Genomic DNA, 20,973 nt, shown 5'->3' with positions numbered 1-20,973 from the left:
GCCCCCGGTGGCCGTGGGGTGGTTGCCCAGGGCTGAGCCTGCCCACCAACCACGCAGTTCAGGGAAGGTTCATCTGCGCCTAGCAGCTCTGGCTCAGCCCCACACCCGATGCCCAAGCATCAGATGCCACCTCCCTACCTGTACCCGTGCGCCTGCGGGGCCAAGCGGGGAGGAGGCATGGTTGCCTGAGCCTGTACCCCCCCGCCCCCTCCCCGCCTTTAGCCAAGCAGGGGGTAGAGGTGGGACAAACATTGATAATGAGATTTTTGGCACCTTGGCTGTCTGGGAGCGGACCCCCGCCAAGCTCCTTTCCTGGCCCAGCTCCCTCGTGGGGCAGGAGGGGCTGCCCGCGGCCCGCAGCTCTCGCGGGTCTGACTGCGCGGCGCTGCCTGGACTCGCTGCCCTCGGCCCCCGCCACGCCAGCCGGCTGGTAACTGATGGATAATTCACATTTTTCTCAAGCACACTTCCAAATTGACTGCTGCTTTTGGTAGGCTTCCTTTCAAGAAAAACCCCTCACTGACCCCCGCGTGTTGCAGCTGTTAATGGGGTCGTTGGCCTCTGCCTGGCTCAGCTCCCTGCGGCCTCCCCCACCTCAGTGGTCCGTCTGCCCCAACCAGCTTCCCTCGGACCTGGGAGCTCACGCCTGTGCTCCTTGGGACCCCGGGTCCAGCTCATGGGCATGAGCTGTGTCCATGCATACACACAAACATGTGCCCACACACCCACACACACAGAGGTGTGCAGGCACGTGCATACACAGGCACACATGTACACACCTGCATGCACAAGCATGCACAGATGCATGTATGCATGCGTACCTGCACACACATGCACGCACATGTGCGCACACACATACACACACAAACCCACATGCCTGCACACAAACACACACATGCATACCTTCACACAGATGTGTGCACATGCCCACACACATGTGCACACATGCATGCACATACACAGAAATGCACAGGTGCACACATGCAAAATGCCTACACACACATGCACACTGACAGATGCAGGTGCATATGTATGCACACATGTGCACACGTGTCCACACACCTGCATGCACATGTGCACACACACACACACTATGCACACACACTGTGCACATACAGGCCCCCCTAGTCGCTGCCCAGGGTTCCGACAGATCCTCCTACAGAAGGTCAAGGAGGAGCTGGCACATGGGTGACAGTAGCCAGAAGAGGGACTTTTGCTCAGCCGAGAGACTGACCAAGCGCCCAGGGCTGGAGGAGCTGGGGGTTGGCAGGTGCAGATGCTGCAGAGCAGGATGGGCTGGCTCCAAGCTGCCCACTGGGGTCTGCGTCCTGAATCCTCCTGGGGCTGGGCCGGTGCCCCTGCCTCGCCTGTAGAGCGATGGATGAGCTGACGACTCCCCTGCTTCCTAGCCCGAACCTGGAGCCTGGAGATGGGCCCAGCAGTGACATCAGTTGTGCTGGCCAAGGCTGGCCCCATTTCAGGGCACTGGGGACTTGGGGGAGACAGACCACGTGAAAGCTCAGAGCTGTAAGTGAGGGCATGATGCCCATGGGGCCCCTGATGCCCAGTGGATGGACAGACAGAGCTGGGTCAAGGATGAGGTAGGCCCCAGGGCCTGTGGGTGAGCCCAGCAGGGGTCCCCAACTTATGTGGGCATGGGTCCTGGCAAGGGTCCAGCCAACGGCTCCCCTGCCTTGGCCACAGAGGAGCTCAGCCCCTCCCTGCCCCAGGGTGGCCTCTCCTGGGAATGGGGGATGCCTTGGCTTTCTAAAGGTCTGGGGAAGTGGCTCTGAGGTCAGGCGAGAGGCTTTAGTTGGCTGGAAGCCATGGCCCAGGCTGGCATCTGCAGGTACCTTGGAGCAGGCTGAGTGACACTCCAGCTGCCCACCAAGGTAGCTGGGGACAAGGGAGTAGGTTGGTGCAGATGGCACGGCTGACACCCGGGGACCCCACAGACAGGCAGGCAGCCTGCACGCAGCCCCCTGATGACCTCCAACTGTGCTGAATGGGTGCGCACGTGTGTGTGTGTCCCTGGGAGAGAACAGCCTGCACGGGGTGTGTTGGAGCACAGGGACACATAAAGTCTCCAGGAGGGGTTCTTGGGGAGAACAAGGCTGAGTCGATGCCAATGGACTCCAGAGAGAACTTTCCAGCCCCTCAGAGGTTTGCAAGCACGAGAATAATAGTGGAGCTGTCCCAACACGATTGTGGTATCAATTGCGTTATCCTGAAAGTTTATGGAATGCATAAGTGGAATTAATACCTTTTGCTGGCACCAAAAGCAATTATACGCATTTAAAGTTGAGGGAAGAGTTCTGACGCTGTTTATTGTGAAGATAAAACATGGATTATTAAGGGGAAACAAGAACACTTAAGGAGAAATTGCAGCAATTACTGGGATTGTGCGAGCTCCGTGGTCCAGGAGGTCCGGGGAGGGGATGGGGCTTCCTGCGGGCTGGCCCAGGTGGGGCCCAGGGCCCAGGGCCCCCCAGCCGGTCACCTGTCACTCAGCATCCTCCCGAGCAGCCTCCATGAGAGGCCCAGGGGAGGGCTTGGCCTGGGGCCGTGGACTGACCTTGGGGGCACTGTGGGGGCCCTGGCCTGAGTCCCTGGGCCATGGCTCCGGTGTGGGCACTGATGGGCCCGCGCGCCAGTAGCGGGATGGATTCTCTCCGGCCTGGGGGTGGCCCTGAGGGAGATGACCCTGGGACCCCCGCCCTCTGCCATCAGTGCCTTTCAGGGGACATGAGAGAGAATCCCCTGGGAGGCAGGATTCCACCCTGTGGGCTGGGGGCTGGGGAGGGACATGGCCCTATTTATATTCCGAAAAGAAGTGTCTATTTCCTAGGACCGGTTTGCCCGTCTTAGGATACAGACAGCCAAGACTGCGGAGCCCAGGGCCCCCCAGGACAGAGTAGGTGCAGTCTCCCATGTCATGGAGGGAACCGGGACTCCGAGAGGCAGGCTCCACCTGCTCAGGGTCACCGCTGGTGGGCGGCAGGGCCTGGCAGCGAGCCTGGCAGCTGACCCTTCATGGCTGTAGTGTGGACGACCCTGCGGTCATGTCCAGGGTCTCATTCCCAGTGAACAGCACCCCAAACGTAGACACCAGCTCGAGGCTGATGGGTCCCCCAGTGACCCCAGAGTCCCAGCCCCAGAACTCCACTGGCCCTTTAGTCATGGGACACCCACTCGGGATCTGCTGCCCAGACTCCTGCCTGTGGGTGGAGAAGCCTCTTCAGCACGTCCAGGCATTCATTCGTTTGTCCCAGGGGTCTCAGGAAGGGCAGCGGGGCAGAGAATTCCAGGGTGTCAGAGCCGGAAGGCTGTCCCCGTTTCACAGTGGGCAGCGCAAGCGGAGGGCAGGGCGCAGGTCGAGGCTGGGTTTCCAAGCACGGGGTTTAGGATGGGGCCACAGAGGCTGGGCGGGGAGGGGAGTGTGGCTCATTTTAGGGCAGAAAGTTCCCTTTTAAAAAGTGAACAACGCTTGAGGCTTCTTTGAGGTTCCCTGAGACTCAGATCCGGGTTGTGTGGTCCTCCTGTGTCGGGGCACAGGGAAGATGGGGCTGTACAGCCCCCTCCAGCAGTGCTGGGAAGGTCAGGCCAGGGCTGTGGGGCCGGCCGGCACTCCCCAAGGGCTGGATCAGTATTTAGACATCAAACCTCCCTAGCCCCAGGCATTTTACTATTTCCAGAGTTCTTTGAAAATGTAGATTCCTGCCAACTATTTCCTGAAAAGCTGACAGCTGACCACCACCAGCGTGTCCCTGGCTGGCCAGTACTCCTGCCATGTAGAGCCATGGACACTCCTCCCCTTCTGGCCTGGAACACAGCTTATTTGGCGAGAAGGGACGGAGCTCGTGGGTCTCTTCCTACAGCGTGCCATCAGGTGTGGCCCTGAATTTACCTGCTGGTCTGGGGTACAGGACACAGGTAGAGGTAGCCCAGCAGAACCACCTGAGCAAGGCCAGGGGCCCGGCCTCCCCTCCTGCCACACCCCTGACCCCTGACGTCCTTCCCAGCAGCTGCTAGAGGACGGAGCCGACCTCCCTGAGCCCTGCCCACACCCGGCCAGCTTTGTACCCCAAGGACCTGCCCCAGCTGGCGACAAGGCCAGGCTGGCTCAGCAGGTCGCCGTTGACACTGGCTTCTGGTGGCAGCCATGAATCAGGCTGGGGACAGGGGCCCGGGGCCACCTCTCTGCAGTGAGCCGGGCCAGGCTGGCGGCCAGTCCCCTGTGTCCGGCGGCTTCCCGTGGCCTGGTGCCCATGGGCTGCCCTCTGGGTCCCATCCCGAGCCTCACTCCATGAAGCCTGGGGAGAGGCCAGCCCAGGGTAGCTCGTTCTGGGCTGCCGCCCCCAGCCGGCAGAGGCCGCGACCAAGTTTGTGGCTGGCCCTGCTGGAGAGGTGGACACTGAGGGTGGAGCTCCTGGCCCCTCCTGCCTTTTGTCCGTGTGAGCTCCAGCCGGACGCCAGGCTGCTCTGGAAGAGGTGCCCCTCACCCTCAGCTCCCCACTGCCCCACAGCTGATGGCTCCCCTGGAGTGGGGACCAGGCTCCCCAGGCATCAGTTGGAGTCCACCCTGTGCCCCACAGCTGTGCTGGACAAGTCACAGGCGTGTGTGGCGGGAAAGGGACCCCAGTGTGGGCTGGAACCGCGTCCTGTGGCTGGCCCATGGGGCAGTCCCCTCCTCACCTCGGGGGAGAGAGGGAGGAGCTCAAAGGGCGTTGGAAACAGGGCCTCATCCTGGGCCCCCTGTGTGCCCTTCAGGGGCCCAGGCTGTGAACCCCTGCCTTCCGTGCCGGGGTTTGTGGTCTCGGGTGGGGTGGGGAGTCCTCGAAGCGGTCTGCAGCCCGAGGCAGGAGAGAACCGCACCTTTAAACACACTCACATGCAGAAGATGGCTAAAAACAGGCTATGAGAAAAATCATTTAAAAACTAAAAGTCCCCACTGCAGGCCACGTCTTCCAGAATCTGTCGTAACAGATTCACCTAAGCTGGTTAACGGTATTTGCGGTTTGCAAGATGCGACACGTCCCGGGAAAATGACAGACAAGTTATTATCACCTCCCCACTATCCTCCAGCCCAGGCCTGCCTGCCAGAGCACCCAGCTGCCGCGCGCGCGAGGAAATTACCAGCCCCCGCCCACCCTCCCGGCCGGGCCCCTCGGCCTGGGGGGGGTGGGGTGGGGGAGGGGTCCCGGGGAGCCCGGTGGGGGATGGGGAGGGATGGGCACCCAGCGCCGTTCGGGCAAATCATTTCCTGTCGGTAGGAGAAATACACACTTCCTGGAGCAGACAAGTCCAGACGGCTCGTGTCAACAGCCGAAGATAAATAAGATTTTATCAGCTCGGAATCTGTTGAAACACATCCATCTAGCGGTTCTAGGGAAGGAGGGAACAGGAGGGAGGACGGGAGGGAGAGGGGAAGCGTCTCCACAGGACCTTTTCTGTAGAAGGGACAGTGGACCTGGGGGCCTCCCACCCCTGGTCTTAGCCAAACCCAGAGGCCAGGGGGCCCGGGGTCCAGAAGCTCTGAGGGCAGAGGGCAGTGCTGGGGTGGGGGGTTCAGGCCCCTGTGGGCTGAGGTCAGCTTCCTGGGAAGAGCCCCTTGGATAGTCCTCCCCCATTTGACCAGCCGGGCCGGGGCCTCCCAAGCTGTCCCCAACCCCGCAGCCCAGCAGCCGCCAGCATCACTGCCCCATGCTCCCAGGTCAACCCGGCTGCCCCACTTGGGCCACAGATGAGTCGAGCCCTGGCTGGGGTGGGGGCTGCTGTGCCCTGCAGGCCGCATGGCTGCCAAGTCCGGCAGCACTGGGCCGGGACACCCTGTGGGGAGAAGGCCCAGCTGCCCAGGCCGTGCCCGCGTGGCCTGCAGTGGTGCCAGGGGAGGGGGCGCCCCAGGCCCTCGGGGAGGCCCTCCTGCCCTGCTCAGGGGCCACGAGCCCGCCCACCAGCCCGCCCCGCCCACCAGCACCAGGGACAGCTCCCCCGGCTGCTGCAGGACCGTGCCAGGTTGTGGGGGGGGCTCTTCCTGGGCGGGAGGTGCTGAGGGCGCGTCCCCCCACCCCTACCCAGGACGCTGCCGAGCGGGGCGCTCCACTACTTGTTCGTGGATCCGTGGGGTTCTCCCCCGCCCATCCGGGGCCACAAGGTCTGTGTTTGCATGCTGCACCCGGCCCTGGAACGCCACTCCACTGGACCCTGGTGGGCCCTGGCGGGAGGAGGGTGCGGGCGCTGTGTTGCAGGGAGTCAGGGCATGTGGTCGGTCTGCCCATCTGTGCAATGGGTGCAGAGGAGGAGGAGGTGGGCAGGAGCAGCTCCGCAGTAGACACGAGGTTCTCGGGCGCCGAGGGGGCCAGCAGGGCGGGGAACTCCACTCCATCGGAGCAGGAACAAGGCAGTTGGGCGCAGGGCCCTCCCCTCTGCCTCCCTGGTGGACGTCAGGAAGGCAGCACAGGCCCCGTCACTCCTGGCTCTGGCCTCCACTGACCTAGAGGAAGCCCGTGGCTTGCCGGGGTTGGGGGGACACTAGAGCAGTGGATGGAAGGACCTGGGGTAGGGAACCCCGAGAGGGTCTGCGGCACCCAGGGGCCCATCCCGCCTCCTTTAGACAGTTGCACTGGCTCACAGGGACCCGTTACCAACTCACCCAGCAATGACAACGAGACCACGAGAATAGTCACGTGTCGCTGCGTCCAGCCAGCACATGCCAGGGGCTTCCAGGCACTGGGCTTCCCGCTTTCAGTGGGTGCCTGGTGGCTCCTTGGCCTCGGTGGGTGCCCAAGGGGCTCTGTAGCCCTTGGTGGGTGCCCAGTGGCAGTGGCCATCCTGTGCCTGGTGGAGCACAACCTAGGTGAGCCTAGTCCAGGGCCTGCAAACAGCAGGTGCCCAATAAATGACCGATGGCTACGGGTCCTTGCTTGGCCTTCTGTCCCGAGTGGTGCCGAGGCCCTAGTACCACTCTCTGCCTGAGCTCTCTGCGTCTCCTTGCTGCCCCCTGGATTGCCCCTTGGGTGGGGTTACCTGCCTAGAGTCAGGGACCTGTCCTTAGACCTCACCTGTGGGTGCTATGAAGCCTGTGCACCAAGTTGGTACCTAGTGTTTGCTCTGGGCTGGGTGGCTGCTGCCCTGGACAGGCCATAGGGAGTAGAGAGTCAATGTGCATTTACTGTGTGCCGGCTGCACACCTCCATTGGCTGCAGGTTGAATTCCTGGGTAGCATGTGCCCTGCACACAGGAAGCACTCCATAAATGCTCCCCATCCACCTGCCCCGGAGCCTCAGGGAAGCCTGGTCACCTTCTCCATCTGCCTGGCCTGTGTCCCTCTCTCCTGCTCAGGTGCTGGCCCAGGGTGGGGGCTGGCACTGCCGAGCCCACCTGGTAGCTTCCTCCTACGTGCCGCCTGGGGGCAGGGTCTCCAGTCCAGGAAACCAAACAAGGTCCAGGCACGGTCCACTCAGAGGAGGGGCAAGGAGCCCCTTCCCCAGCCAAGTCTCCCAGGTTCTCCGTGGGGGTGGGGAGCACAGCAGCGGAGTCCTCCTCAACCTTCCCTCCCCTCCAGGCAGCAGGACTGACCCACCGCAGGGCCCTGGTGTGCACAGCTAGGAGGCTGGGTGGGGGCTGCCCCTCCATCCAGCCCCACAGCCCCACCCAGCTGCATGCTCTTTCCTGCATCCTTCAAGCAGGACACACTCCCACCATGGCACTGGCCTGAGGTGGGGAGCATAGGCCTGGGGTGAGGCTGCCCTGGGCTCAGGGGCCTTTGGCTGGGGGCGGGGTTCGGGCCAGGGGACTTGAGGTCGCCACTGGAGGGGAGTGGCACAGACCCTCCAGCTCCCGCCAACCCCGCCCAGGTCCCAGGCAAGGAGTGGCCCTTTACATTGCCCAGGGCTGGCCCCAGTCCCCTGCTGCTCCCTCCTGGGCCCCCTTCTCACCTACCTGCCGTAAGCTTGGACCTGCCTAGGACACACGTGGCCCCTGCCAGGCCCAGGGGTGGGGAGCCGCCAGCACAGCACTGTGGCGGGGGGGTCCTTCATCGGCGGGTGGAGAGGAGGCAGGGCCCCCCATCTTGCCAAGGGAAGGCTGTAGGCGGTGGCCCAGACCTCCTTCCCAGCCTCTGCAGCAGGCAGCCCTCCGTCTCCAGCCTCAGTCTCCCCTCTGCCGTGGAGGGTATATCTCGGGGGGAACACGGGCCACCCCCTCACCAGCGTGGGGACCCTTCCCCACTGTCCCTGGGAGAAGGAGGTGAGGAGCCCCAGATGAGTCCTCACCCAGTCACTGGGGGTCGGTCAGTTTGGAAATGAGGGGACACCCTGTGGGGGTCTTGTTGGGGTCCCTCTCGGAATGCGTGGGAACCAGCCTTGGTCCTCAAACCCTGCTGATCCCAGCTCTGCAGGTCCCTACTGGCTGCCCAGAGGTGTCTGCTGGGAGTCTGAGGGCAGGCCTGGGTGGGGGGTCGGGGGCTGCATGGTCAGGACTCCCCACGGTGGCCCGGACCCAGCCCCCAGGTGCCTCCAGGAAGCCCACGGGCCAGAGGCTCAGGCTGCGGCTCTGGCTCTGGTCAGCAAGGGGAGTCCTCTGAGCAGGGCCACAGGGGCAGGTGTGCCAGTGCCACCTCGGAGAGTTGCCCTTCCCTTGAGGCCTCACACTGTTCCAGGGGGCTGGCGAACAAAGCTCAGTGCCTGGGGGAACTCACCCAGCCATACACGTTTCCACGGAGCAAATGCCAGGAAAGCTGTCCCTGGACTCTCTAAAACTGAGACCCAATGCTGCTCGCAGCCCTTCACCCCACGGCCCTGGGGGTGGGGAAAGCCCGGCCTTGACTCAGATGGACCTGACTCCCAGAAGCCATCTAGCACTCAGCACTTGGCTCCCAGAACCACAAACCAGCCGCCTCCCATCACCTAGCACCCAGCACCTAGCACCCAGACCCATCTAGCACTCAGCACTTGGTTCCCAGAACCAACAGCAGACCCCTCCCAGCACCCAGCACCCAGACCCATCTAGAACTCAGCACTTGCCTCCCAGAACCACAAACCAGCCCCCTCCCATCACCTAGCACCCAGCACCCAGCACCCAGACCCATCTAGCACTCAGCACTTGGTTCCCAGAACCAACAGCAGACCCCTTCCAGCACCCAGCACCCAGGCCCAACTAGCACTCAGCACTTGGCTCCCAGAACCACAAACCAGCCCCCTCCCATCACCTAGCACCCAGCATCCAGACCCATCTAGCACTCAGCACTTGGCTCCCAGAACCACAGACCAGCCCCCTCCCAGCATCCTATCCCAGCACCCCACCCCAGGCCCCCACTATCTAGCACCTCCTATTTTTCTGGCCTTCACTCTCCTCATCCATAAAATGGGGCCAATGGCACTTCCTCTCCAATGGGTGACGTGCGGTTATAAAACATCCGGCCTGGCTGCAGCGGGCACTTGGAGCCCTGCTATCACTGGGCCTGAACTGGCAGCTGGTGCCCAGAAGAGGCCGTGGAGATGTGCCGTGGTTGCTCAGAAGGGGTGGAATCTGGAGGGATTCGGCGGGCAGGAGAGGCTCAGGGGTCATCGTCTCAGTGGATGCTTCTTGAAGGGGGCCTCCCAGCCACACACTAAAAGCCAGCACCATGTGGGAGGCAGGGGGCTTCGGGAGGGGTGTTCCTGGGCGGGGGACACTGGGCCAGGCTGCAGAGCTGGACCCCCGCTACCCTGCCCCCCCCCTGCAGTACTCCCCGCTGCTGAAGAAGCTCTACTGCCAGATCGCCAAGACGTGCCCCATCCAGGTCAAGGTGGCCGCCCCCCCGCCCCCGGGCACCGCCGTCCGGGCCATGCCTGTCTACAAGAAGGCGGAGCACGTGACCGAGGTCGTCAAGCGCTGCCCCAACCACGAGCTCGGCAGGGACTTCAACGAAGGTGAGCAGCTCTGGCCAGCGGCGGCGGGGGTGTTTGCAGCAGGGCTCAGCGGCTGCTGGGCGGCCCCGACCCCTCTCAGACGTGGCGCACTCTCCACAGGACAGTCAGCCCCCGCCAGCCACCTCATCCGCGTGGAGGGCAACAACCTGGCCCAGTACGTGGACGACCCCGTCACCGGCAGGCAGAGCGTCATGGTGCCCTACGAACCCCCCCAGGTGGGACCCCCAGGCAGCGCGCAGATGTCCAGGGCAGAGCCGGCATTGCCCTGGCTCCAAGTTGGCCGTCTCCGTCCCTCCAGGGTCCCTGCTCAGCCCCACGCCCTGGACACAGTCCCTTCCTGCCCCTTGGCCACCTGGCGCTCGCCCCTGCAGCACCTGTCATTGGCGCCACCGCTTTCCTGTGCTGCCCTCAGCGTCAGGGGCCTCTCGGAACATCCAGGTCCCCTCTCTGTGTGGAGGCTGCCACCTCCAAGCCTTCAGCTGGTGCATGAGCCTCCCCTCCCCTGCCCTTGTGGGCTCCCGGGAAGCAAGGAGGAGTGGGGACGTTCTGAGCCTCCAGACCAGCACCCACACGTGGAGAGAGGCTGTGGGCTCATGCTAGAGGGATGGGGAGTCTTCCTGGGGGACCCCAGGGAGGTGGCCTGGAGTTGGCCAGACAAGTGGGAGGAGCCAGGGAGGAGGAGACAGCCACGGTTCTCTGACCTGAGGGGGTTGGGAGTAGGGGCCCAGGTAGGTGAAGGGCTGGGGATAGAGAGAAGGTTTGAAAGAGGGATGGGACAGGCATGCCAGCTTCCCAGGGAGGAAGAGTGACGGCCAGCCCCCACCTTCCCTGTACCTGGGCCTCCTGGTTCCCCTCCCAGAGGTCCTCAAGCAGCCCTTTCAATAGCACCAGATCCCAGGAGTGGTGAGCACCACCTGCGTCCCTCCCTCCCCACGGCTTCTCCCTCACCTGCCTCACCTGCCTCACCTGCCTTGGAAGGCAGGGGTCTCTTGCCCCCTAGTGGCTGCCACATGCAGCATTTTCCCAAAAAACCAAGATTTTCCCAACCAAGTCTGGCTGTCATTTCTGGACCCTGGTGGCAGGGTGAGCTCAGTCAAGAGTCCTTAGTTCATGTCTCGGCTACATCCCTCACCATCTCTCAGCCTCACTTCCTCCTGGAAATGGGAGTGTGTGCTGGGGGATTGAATAGATGGATGGACAGATGGATGGATACACGGGTGGATGGATTTGTGGGTGGGTGGATGATGGATGGATGGATGGATGGATGGATGGATGGATGGATGGATGGGTAGCTGGATGGTTGGGTGGGGGTGGATGAATGGATGGATAGATGGATGGATGGATGGGTGGATGGGTGGGTGGATGGATGGATGGATGGATGGATGAATGGGTAGATGGATGGATGGATGGGTGGATGGGTGGATGGGTGGGTGGATGGATGGATGGATGGATGGATGGGTGGATGGATGGATGGATGGATGGGTAGATGGATGGATGGATGGATGGATGGGTAGATGGGTGGATGGATGGATGGATGGATGGATGAATGGGTAGATGGATGGATGGATGGGTGGATGGATGGATGGGTAGATGGGTGGATGGATGGATGGATGGATGGATGGATGGATGGATGGATGAATGGGTAGATGGATGGATGGATGGATGGATGGATGGATGGATAGGTAGCTGGATGGTTGGGTGGGGGGGTGGATGAATGGATGGATGGATGGATGGATGGGTAGATGGATGGATAGATGGATGGATGGATGAATGGGTAGATGGATGGGTAGCTAAGTGGTTGGTTGGGTGTACAGATGGATGGATAAATGGATGGATGGATGGGTAGCTGAATGGTTGGGTAGGGGGTGGATGGATGGATGGATGGGTAGATGGATGGATGGATGGATGGATGGATGGGTAGATGGGTGGATGGATGGATGGATGGATGGATGGATGGATGGATGGATGGATGGGTGGATGGATGGATGGAAAAGTAGCTGGATGGTTGGGTGGGGGGGGTGGATGAATGGATGGATGGATGGATGGATGGATGGATGGATGGGTAGATGAATGGATGGGTGGATGGATGGATGGATGGATGGATGGGTAGATGGATGGATGGATGGATGGATGGATGGATGGATGGATGGAAAAGTAGCTGGATGGTTGGGTGGGGGGGTGGATGAATGAATGGATGGATGGATGGATGGATGGATGGATGGGTAGCTGGATGGGTGGGGGGGTGGATGGGCAAATGGATGGGTGAGTAGCTGGATGGCTGGATGGCAGGCAGCCTCAGCCCCACCCTTTCCCCATTCCTTCCACCAAACGAGGAGCAAATGTGGGGGCCAGGGCAGCACCGCTCCTATGGGTTGGGGCCTGTGTGCTGACACCACAGTCTCTCCACCTCCCCATGTGCAGGTGGGGACTGAATTCACCACCATCCTGTATAACTTCATGTGCAACAGCAGCTGCGTGGGGGGCATGAACAGGCGGCCCATCCTCCTCATCATCACCCTGGAGACCCGAGAGTGAGTCAGGGGCGGGGGGGCTCGGTGTGGGGATGGGGCAGGCGAGGGGGAACAGGCCCGGTCAGCACCACGCGGCTGGGATCATCAGCCGACCACGCTGCTGGGAGGGGCCTCCCCCAGCCTGCGGGGCTGCTTGGGCAGGAGTTGGGCCTGGGGAGGGAGGCGGGGGCCTGGAGCTCCCCACGGGCATCTCAAAGCTGCAGCTCCTCTGGCCCGAGGGCCCCGCTGGCCCTCCCCGGGAGCAGCCCATGACCCCTCGCCCGTGCAGCCTGCCCTGTAGGACCTGCCATGGGGGCCGGGGTGGGGTGGAAGCTCACGGCTCAGGCCATGCCCACCCCCAGCGGGCAGGTGCTGGGGCGCCGGTCCTTCGAGGGCCGCATCTGCGCCTGCCCTGGCCGCGACCGCAAGGCCGACGAGGACCACTTCCGTGAGCAGCAGGCCCTGAGTGACAGCGCCGCCAAGAGCGGGGCGGCCAGCAAGCGCGGTGAGCCGGGGCGCGGTGGGCCGCGGGTGGGAGCCCCGGACCTGATTATTCCATTCCATAAGACAGGCTCCGGGGGCCTGAGACACGGCCGGACATGGGCAGCTCCGAGGCTGGCAGCCCCACCACGCGCTCAGAGGGTGGTCTGGCCTGTCCCCACGCCCGCTGAGCAGGTGCTGCCTCGGCCCGGCCTGCCCAGCGCACGGACTTGGCCCCCTCTGTTTACGCGTGCCCCGCGCCTCCCACCCGGCCGCTCACCAGCGCCCTGCCCCTCCCCCAGCCTTCAAGCAAAGCCCCCCGGCCATCCCCGCGCTGGGCTCCAACGTGAAGAGGCGGCGGCCTGGGGACGAGGACATGTACTACATGCCCGTGAGTGGGGGAGGCACTGGCGGTGCAGGGGACCCTTGGCCGAGAGCAGGGACCCAAGCCCTGCAGGGAGAAGGAAGGGTCGGCTCATCCGGAGCCGGAAGAGCCCACGCTCAGGGGTGAGGGGTGCAAGGTCCCGAGGCCGAGGAGCCAACGGCAAAGCAGCGGGTGGCCCCGACTGCAGAGAGGTTTAGGCCAGACGCCAAGTACTAAGTCTCCTGCTGTGGCCCCCGTGGGCTTCCACAGGTCCATCTACGGCTATGGGTGCATCCAGGGTCCTGAGTTCTTCAAGAAAGAGACCCCTGAGTTTATAGAGCGACTCCCTCCCAACTGTGCTCTGTGCCAGGGAGGGGTGTCCAGGAGCAAGGGCTCAGGGGCAGGGGTACACGCCCCGGGATGCGGTCTCTGTTCAGACTTGCTCATGGGGTGCAGGGTGCGGGGATCCCCAAGGGCTGCAGGCCCAGGTCTGCCTGAGGCTCCCGCTGCGGGTCTTGGGCACGGCCCTGGGCGAAGCCGGCATGTTGGCACAGGTGCGGGGCCGGGAGAACTTCGAGGTGCTCATGAAGATCAAGGAAGGCCTGGAGCTGATGGAGCTGGTGCCGCAGCAGCTGGTCGACTCCTACCGGCAGCAGCAACAGCAGCTCCTGCCGCGGCCGTGAGTGCAGCCCCCGTGGCTGGGACCCCCACGCCAGCACCCCCAGCCCCACGCCGCCGAAGCCAAGGGGTAGCAGGTTCAGGGCCGGTGGGGAAAATGCTGAGAGCGCCCAGAAAGTCTCAGGAGCCTGGCAGGTCCACGAGGGCTGGGGAGCTCAGGGGTTTCTGCATGGCGCCCCCTCCAGGAAGCCCTCCTGGCATGCGGCCTCCTAAGAACCTTGTTCTCGCTTGCCTCTGGGCTGGCACCCCGAGGGGCCCCGAGTGTCTGCTGAGTGGACGGAGCAACACCGACCACTGACCCAAAGCCCAGGGCCCTTTCAGTGGCACCGGGCACCCCCTGCCCCACCTCGGGGTGCCTGCTGAGAGCAGAGGGGAGGGTCCAGCCATGCCTGGGCAGGGAGGGTGGGTGGGGAGGGCAAAGGGGCTGGCTGACGTGGGTCAGGACCTCAGTCCACATGGGGCCTGACAGGGGACAGCGGTGGGGAGGGAAGGGAGGAGAGGCTGCGTCGGCCCTTTCCCAACGCGAGTGGACGCCCCCCGGCAGGAGCCAGCTGCAGCCCCCGTCCTATGGTCCCGTCCTCTCGCCCATGAGCAAGGTCCACGGTGGTGCCAACAAGCTGCCCTCAGTCAACCAGCTGGTGGGGCAGCCACCCCCGCATGGCCCAGCAGCCGGGCCCAGCCTGGGGCCCGTGGGTGAGTCCCTGACGGAGGCCGGGCCTGGTCGTCCTCCAGCTGCAGGGGTCGCGTGGCCCTGCGGGAGGAGGAGGGACAGGGAGCGTGTTCAGGAAGCCATACATCTCGCCCTGACACCCCACCCAACAGCCCAGGCACCTTGGGGTCATGTCTTATCCTCATAGAGCCTCAGTTTCCCCAACAGCCAAATAGTGACCCAAGTTCCAACCCCCTTCGTTGTGAAGGTGAAATAAGGGGTGCAAAGCCTCTGGCGCGTGGCGGTGGGTCCCCGACAAGGCTCCCGCCCTGAGTGCCCCAAGCAGCCTTTCCCTCAGTGCAACCTGAGGCCCCGGAATTACTGGAAGTCAGTGCCCTGCCGCAGAGGTCACCGTGGGGGCGCTCAGGCCACAGGCACTGTCGCCAGGAACTTCCCCGGGCACAACTGCCCTCCTTCCCCCGCGAGTTGAGGGGGATCCAGCGCTGGGCAGCCCAGACTTCAGTCACAGTCCCAGTGGCTGCCCGGGGCTCCTGGGGCATGCGGGTGGGGGGCGGAGCCTGCATCAGGCACCAGGGTCGCGTTCATGTCCACCTGCCCTCCGGCCAGGCCCCAGCATGCTCAACAGCCACGGCCACCCGCTGCCAGCCAACAGCGAGATGAACGGCGCCCAGGGTGCCCAACCCCTGGTCTCTGGGTCCCACTGCACCCCACCACCCCCCTACTACGCCGACCCCAGCCTCGTCAGGTACGTGGGCTGCACGTGTCCCTCCCTGTCCGCTAAACTTGGTAGGTTTGGGGCTCCTGGTCACCTGGCTCCCGCCCGCCATCCATCCACTGGGCCCACCCTCCTGCACGGAGGCACTCGGCTGCTCGGGGGCAGGCCGGCTGTGATGGGGCTTGTCGGCAGATGCTTTGGGGGAAAAGGGCCCCTCAGGAAGGAGGAAGACATGGCCAGCAGGGCGTGGTCCCCGAGGGAGCCACAGCTCCGTCAGGACCCCTTGGCAGCGCAGGCCCCAGGAAGCAGAGACAGCTTTATTTGCCAGGTCCTCTCTGCAGTTTTTTAACAGGACTGGGGTGTCCCAACTGCATCGAGTATTTCACCTCGCAAGGGCTCCAGAACATCTACCACCTGCAGAACCTGACGATAGAGGTTAGTGCCCTCCCCGGGCAGGCGGGTCCCGAGCCCCGACCGGCCAAGGCAGTGCCTGGAGCCTGTGCGGGGAGCTCCCTCTTCCTTCCGGCCAAGCCCGGCGCTCCTGTTCTCCCCAGGTGAACGCTGGGGGCCTAGAAGCTCTCCCACAGGCATTCTGACTCTGTCCTCCGGCAGACTTCGGTTCTGAAGTCGACCCCCAATTCCCACCAGTTTTAGGCAGGTTCTGCTGACCAGCAGCGTGGGCAGGGGTGGGGGGCACCTTTGAACCCCCGGGAGGTGGGCCCGGGAATGAGCCCCCAGCACCCAGGCTGCCTGTGACTTTACGGGGCTGGCTGCTTTGTGGCACAAAGAGCCGTAGAACGTAAGAGCCCCAGGGCTCTTCCTCAGAACCATTTGACACGGGGGGTAAACTGAGGCTCAGAGAAGGCAAGTGGCTGGGCCAAAAGCCAGGGACCTTGTCCTCCACTTAAGGCCACTGGAAGTGGCTGGACTCAGGGTGAGAGCTGGAAGACGACAGCCACCGTGACCGGATCAAACAGGCCAGGCGTGCCTGGGGCTGAGTGGGACCCCTGGCCTGTTGGCCCCCAGGGTGGGGGTGTGGCCGTGACCTGCCTGTGGCTGGATTTGCCTTGGGCCGTCACCCTCCACCAGCCACAGAAGGGCAGGCCGTGTGTACCCCCAGAGGTCAGCGTCAGCCCAGAGGCCTGTGGGTTCCGGATCAGGTCCTGGGGGGCCATGGCAGTCCCCCTCCCAGCCCCACCCAGTCCAGGGCCACGGCCACTGAAGTTTTTGCAGGAGCTGGGCCCAGGGTCTTGGTCTGCCTCTACCCTAGGAGGGCTGCTCACTGGGTGGGTGACCTCTGTCCGCACGCCCCCACAGCCCCCCGGGGGCGACACGCCCCGTGGGGTGCGTGGACTCGGCACGTCTGCGGGATGGGCCATGAAGAGTGGGGTCCATGGCTGCCCCACAGCATGGCCTGGCCTCTGGGGCCTGGCCATGGAGCCCCGGCTCCCACCCCAACACCTCGGGCCATCCCAACACCCCGGGCCATCCCAACACCCCGGGCCATCCCGCGGACCCTGCGGCACTTCACAGCAATCCTGCCCTCCCTGGCCGGCGCCCCGGCAACATGGGGTGGAAAAACCACCTCAGACAGGGCGGGTCAGGGGCGCGGCCTCCTCCTAGGCCCTTCCAGAGGCTCTGTGTCCTGCTGCCCTCGAGTCGGGTCCCCACACCCTCCCGCTGCGGGGCCTCGGCCGGTGCTGGGCTCCCAGCTGGCTGTGCCTGAGCAGGGCCGGCCCTTGGGGCTGACGTCCCCGGGTCTCTGGAAGGAGCCGGGCAGGTGCCCAGCCCTGCGTCCGGCCCACCGGCCCCTGACAGGGTGGCCCTCGCCCTCGCAGGACCTGGGTGCCCTGAAGATCCCGGATCAGTACCGCTCGGCCATCTGGAGGGGCCTGCAGGACCTCAGGCAGGGCGGCGACTGTGGGGCGCAGCAGCTGGTCCGCTCCAGCAGCAACGCGGCCACCATCTCCATCGGCAGCTCTGGCGAGCTGCAGCGGCAGCGTGTCATGGAGGCCGTGCACTTCCGCGTGCGCCACACCATCACCTTCCCCAACCGTGCTGCCACTGGCCAGCCCCCGCCCGACGACTGGGCCGACTTCGGCTTTGACCTCCCGGACTGCAAGTCCCGCCGGGCACCCATCAAAGAGGAGCTGGCGGAGGGCGAGGTCAACTGAGGGTCTCCCCTGGGGACCCAGGCCCGCTGGGGAGGCAGGACCTCCAGGCCGGGTCCAGGGCAGGAGCCCCCGGGCAAAGGGTCTTGCCCCGCCGCACACACCAGCACCTTCAGGGACGCGGCCATCTCCCGGGGGATGTCCTGGGGTCAAAAGGGCCTACCTTGCCGATGGACTGCCCAAAGGGGCTCCCCGCACCGGGTCAGAGGAGCTGGCGAGCCTGTGGGCAGCCCCGAAGGCAGCGGGTGTGGACACGGCTGCACGCGCCCGGCGCGGTGTGGACAGGCCAAGCCTGCACGGGCAGGTCACCGCCTGAGTCCGTCTCAGCCACCGCCAGCCCCAGGCTGGAGCCAACCCTCCCTCTGCTGGACCTGAGGAGCGCGGCCGCCCCGGCTCAGCCACCGCCAGCCCCAGGCCCCCTCCACTGCCCACGGACACTTCCTGCTGAGTGGACATGCACGTTTCACTGGGAGAAGAGGGAGAAGCCACTGCGGACGCCCTGCTGGGCCATGAGGACAGCTGGGCTCTGGGGGCTCTGGGCTGGCAACCCCCACGGGAAGCCCCTCGGCACCCAGGCCCACAGTGCATCCCTTCCATGCCTGGGAACCGTCCTGTTTGATAAAATGGAGCTCTTTTCTATACAGTGCTTCAGCTTGCTTTTCTTTTTAAACCTTTCATCCTTGACCTTCTCGTAGAGCTCATTCTGGTGGCTCCCACATATCTGTCAACCAGGGGAGGCTGGGGTCCCTTGCTCCCCGCTGGCTGGGTGGGGAGGGAGCAGAGAGAAGGTGATGGAAGGAAGGACTGCGTTTGGTTGGAGTTGAGGCTCTTCCCTGGGGGAGGGCAGTGGGTGGCACCTTCTCCCAGCAGCCCCGCACCTCCAGGGACAGAGAAATAACCCCGGCTGCTGGCAGCCTTTCTCTCGGGAGCTGAGAAGGGCTCTCTCAGGGATATTGTATTTGGCTACAAAGCAAAATTGATTCAGAAGTCAGGCTCCGTCCTGCGTGACACAGTGAGGTGCTAGCGAGCTGCTACAGCCATCGGTTAGCTGCCGGGGTCTTCAGGAAGCTAACATCGGGACTGGGGGTGTGTGTGCAATAATTTTATTAAAACAAATGGCAAGACAGAGCCCACAGGTGCTCAGCCACCTGTCCCAAGGAGTGACAGAGTCCCTGGCCCCCTCCCCTAACCCCTGTCCCAGGTCAGGCTCAAGACCAGGCCGTTTCCTCCCAGAAGGTCACAAGTGAAGAAATCGCCCTCTGCCCATTCAAAGCAGCCACCTATACAGACAGGACACCTGTGTCTTCCTGAGCCTCCCCTGTACACTCCCCCTGGCGATGGCTGGGGGTGTCTTTGGCAGGGGGACCACCTCTGGCTGGTCTGACAGGGGATCCACCCGTGGGATACACTTTCATAGGCCCAGAGGACTCAGCTTCCAGGGGGCCGCAGGTCCCCGGGGGAATCTGCGCTCCCAGACGCAGAGATCTTCAGTCACGGGCGGCCACGTGACCCTGGGGCTCACCCGGGTCAGGCTCAGCTGCCGCGTGTCTCCCACTGCACACTCACACTCACCCACTGCACACTCACAAGGGCCTGGGCGGTGGGCACCATTGTTCTTGCTGCTTCGTAGATGAGGAGACTGAGGTTCAGAGAGACTGCACCGCCTCCGGGGCATCACACCAGCAGTGGCAGGGCTGGATGGGATTGGGGCGCCTGCTGTACAGCCACGCACAGAAGCCCTAGGGGGCTGCCTCCTCTGCCACGCAGAGCCCACCCATGGGTTCCCACGAAGCCCACCCGTGGGCTCCTGCGGCTAACAAAACCCCCCACACAAGCCCCCGGGTTCCATGAAGCCCCCCCACAGGCTCCTGGGTTCCACGAAGCCAGGCTGAGGTGTGTCTGTTGCCAAGGTCTCCCGCCTGTGTCCCCAGACACACTTTCTTCCTCAGTGGCTCCAGCGGCTGGTGGGGCCTCTCCCAAGGGCCCGTGCTCCCAGAACGGCAGCACCACTGACCCAGAGAGGGAGAGGCGCCTGAGGGTGGTCCTGGCCAGACACCTGAGCAAGGACGTCCAGAGAAGGTCTGGCCCCGTCCTGGGAGGCCCAGCCCCGTGTGCACTGATGAGCTGGCCTGGGCTTCGGCCTGCGCGCACCCTGCTGGGGGGGCAGGGGACAGCGGCGTCCACCCGAGGACACGGGAAGAAGCAGCGGTCCAGAGGCCAGAGCCTCGTCCTTCCAAACATGGTCAAGGGAACGCGAGCACGCCTCGCACCTCAGGCCCCGTCGTGGGGCTTTAGGATGCCTGCTGGGTCGGCCGGGGGAGGGACGAGGAGATGGCGACAGGAACCTGGCCTGCTCCCAGCTCCACCCAGGCCTGTGACGCTTCGGCCAGAGGGGACAGCGTCCTCAGCTCCCACGTCCTCAGCTCCCACGTCCCCAGCTCCCACGTCCCCGGCTCCCACGTCCCCGGCTCCCGCGTCCCCAGCTCCCGCGTCCCCAGCTCCCGCGTCCCCGGCTCCCACGTCTCCGGCTCCCGCGTCCCCGGCTCCCACGTCTCCGGCTCCCGCGTGCCCGGCTCCCACGTCCCCGGCTCCCGCGTGCCCGGCTCCCACGTCCCCAGCTCCCACGTCCCCGGCTCCCACGTCCCCGGCTCCCGTGTCCCCGGCTCCCGCGTCCCCAGCTCCCACACGCCATTTCCCAACGGGCCTCGGCTGCGCCCGGACGGTCACCAGGCCCAGCCTGCTGGGAAAGGGCCATTCTGCTCCGGCGGGCACCCGGCGCCCAGTGGCCTGGCGTGCAGGGACTTGGCACCCACCATGACTTGAATCAGGACACTTCGGGGTTTCAGATGCACCAACATCTGCTTCGCTGTCACTTCCGTGTTCAAGGGCACAAAGCGCCAAGCGCCTTTTCATGTGATACATGAATGCTTCTTTCAGCAGCATCAATGGACGCTAAGGGCTTCCAGGTAGCATAATTGTGGGAAAATGTGGGGTATTTTTTGGCTTTTTCTTAGGGCTTTTGCTTTTGTTACATGGTGAAACACTTGCTCCAACAGCTGACTCTTATGAGCACTGTCCCCCAGGCTTGGAGGGAATAAAGCACGTCCTCCAGGTACTCAGATTCAAGTGCCACAAAAACCACACAAAGGGGGGCTCCTTGCTGAGGAGGCAGCGCGGCTGCCCTCTGGGGCACGTTGGCGTTTCCCGGGGCTGTTCTTCTCCCTGCACCCCGCTCTGGGCTCGCCGCCTGCCGGATCGCGGAGCCACCTCCAGGTATACACGCCATGCTCCGTGCAAAGCTGCCTGCACCCTAACCCCAAGTCCCGGCCTCGCCGGCTGAGCGTCCACCGTGCAGGCCCACTAGCCCCTGTCCACACCGCAGGGCCCAGGGCGCCACGGGCCTCAGAAAGCTCCCGCAGGTGTGCGTGGCTGTGCAAACACCTCCCAGCTCTGGAACCAAGCGCTCTCACGTCT

General features: G+C 64.1%; 1 protein-coding gene across 1 annotated transcript in view; it reads left to right on the top strand.

Moving 5' to 3' along the window:
- Window positions 1-18,123, top strand: part of TP73 (tumor protein p73) — a 59,620-nt gene extending 41,497 nt beyond the window's left edge. The window contains exons 5-14 of the mRNA XM_077151528.1: window positions 9,725-9,911; window positions 10,011-10,126; window positions 12,333-12,442; window positions 12,784-12,926; window positions 13,204-13,292; window positions 13,820-13,944; window positions 14,488-14,636; window positions 15,220-15,358; window positions 15,670-15,763; window positions 17,167-18,123. Coding sequence (XP_077007643.1) covers window positions 9,725-9,911; window positions 10,011-10,126; window positions 12,333-12,442; window positions 12,784-12,926; window positions 13,204-13,292; window positions 13,820-13,944; window positions 14,488-14,636; window positions 15,220-15,358; window positions 15,670-15,763; window positions 17,167-17,502 — 1,488 coding nt within the window. The 3' untranslated portion in view covers window positions 17,503-18,123. The remainder of the gene's footprint in view (window positions 1-9,724; window positions 9,912-10,010; window positions 10,127-12,332; window positions 12,443-12,783; window positions 12,927-13,203; window positions 13,293-13,819; window positions 13,945-14,487; window positions 14,637-15,219; window positions 15,359-15,669; window positions 15,764-17,166) is intronic.
- Window positions 18,124-20,973: the final 2,850 nt, after the last annotated feature.

Source organism: Tamandua tetradactyla, chromosome 2 (assembly GCF_023851605.1).
Source record: "Tamandua tetradactyla isolate mTamTet1 chromosome 2, mTamTet1.pri, whole genome shotgun sequence".
In the NCBI taxonomy this organism is placed as follows: Eukaryota; Metazoa; Chordata; class Mammalia; order Pilosa; family Myrmecophagidae; genus Tamandua; species Tamandua tetradactyla.
This window is presented reverse-complemented; position numbering and strand designations above follow the sequence as displayed.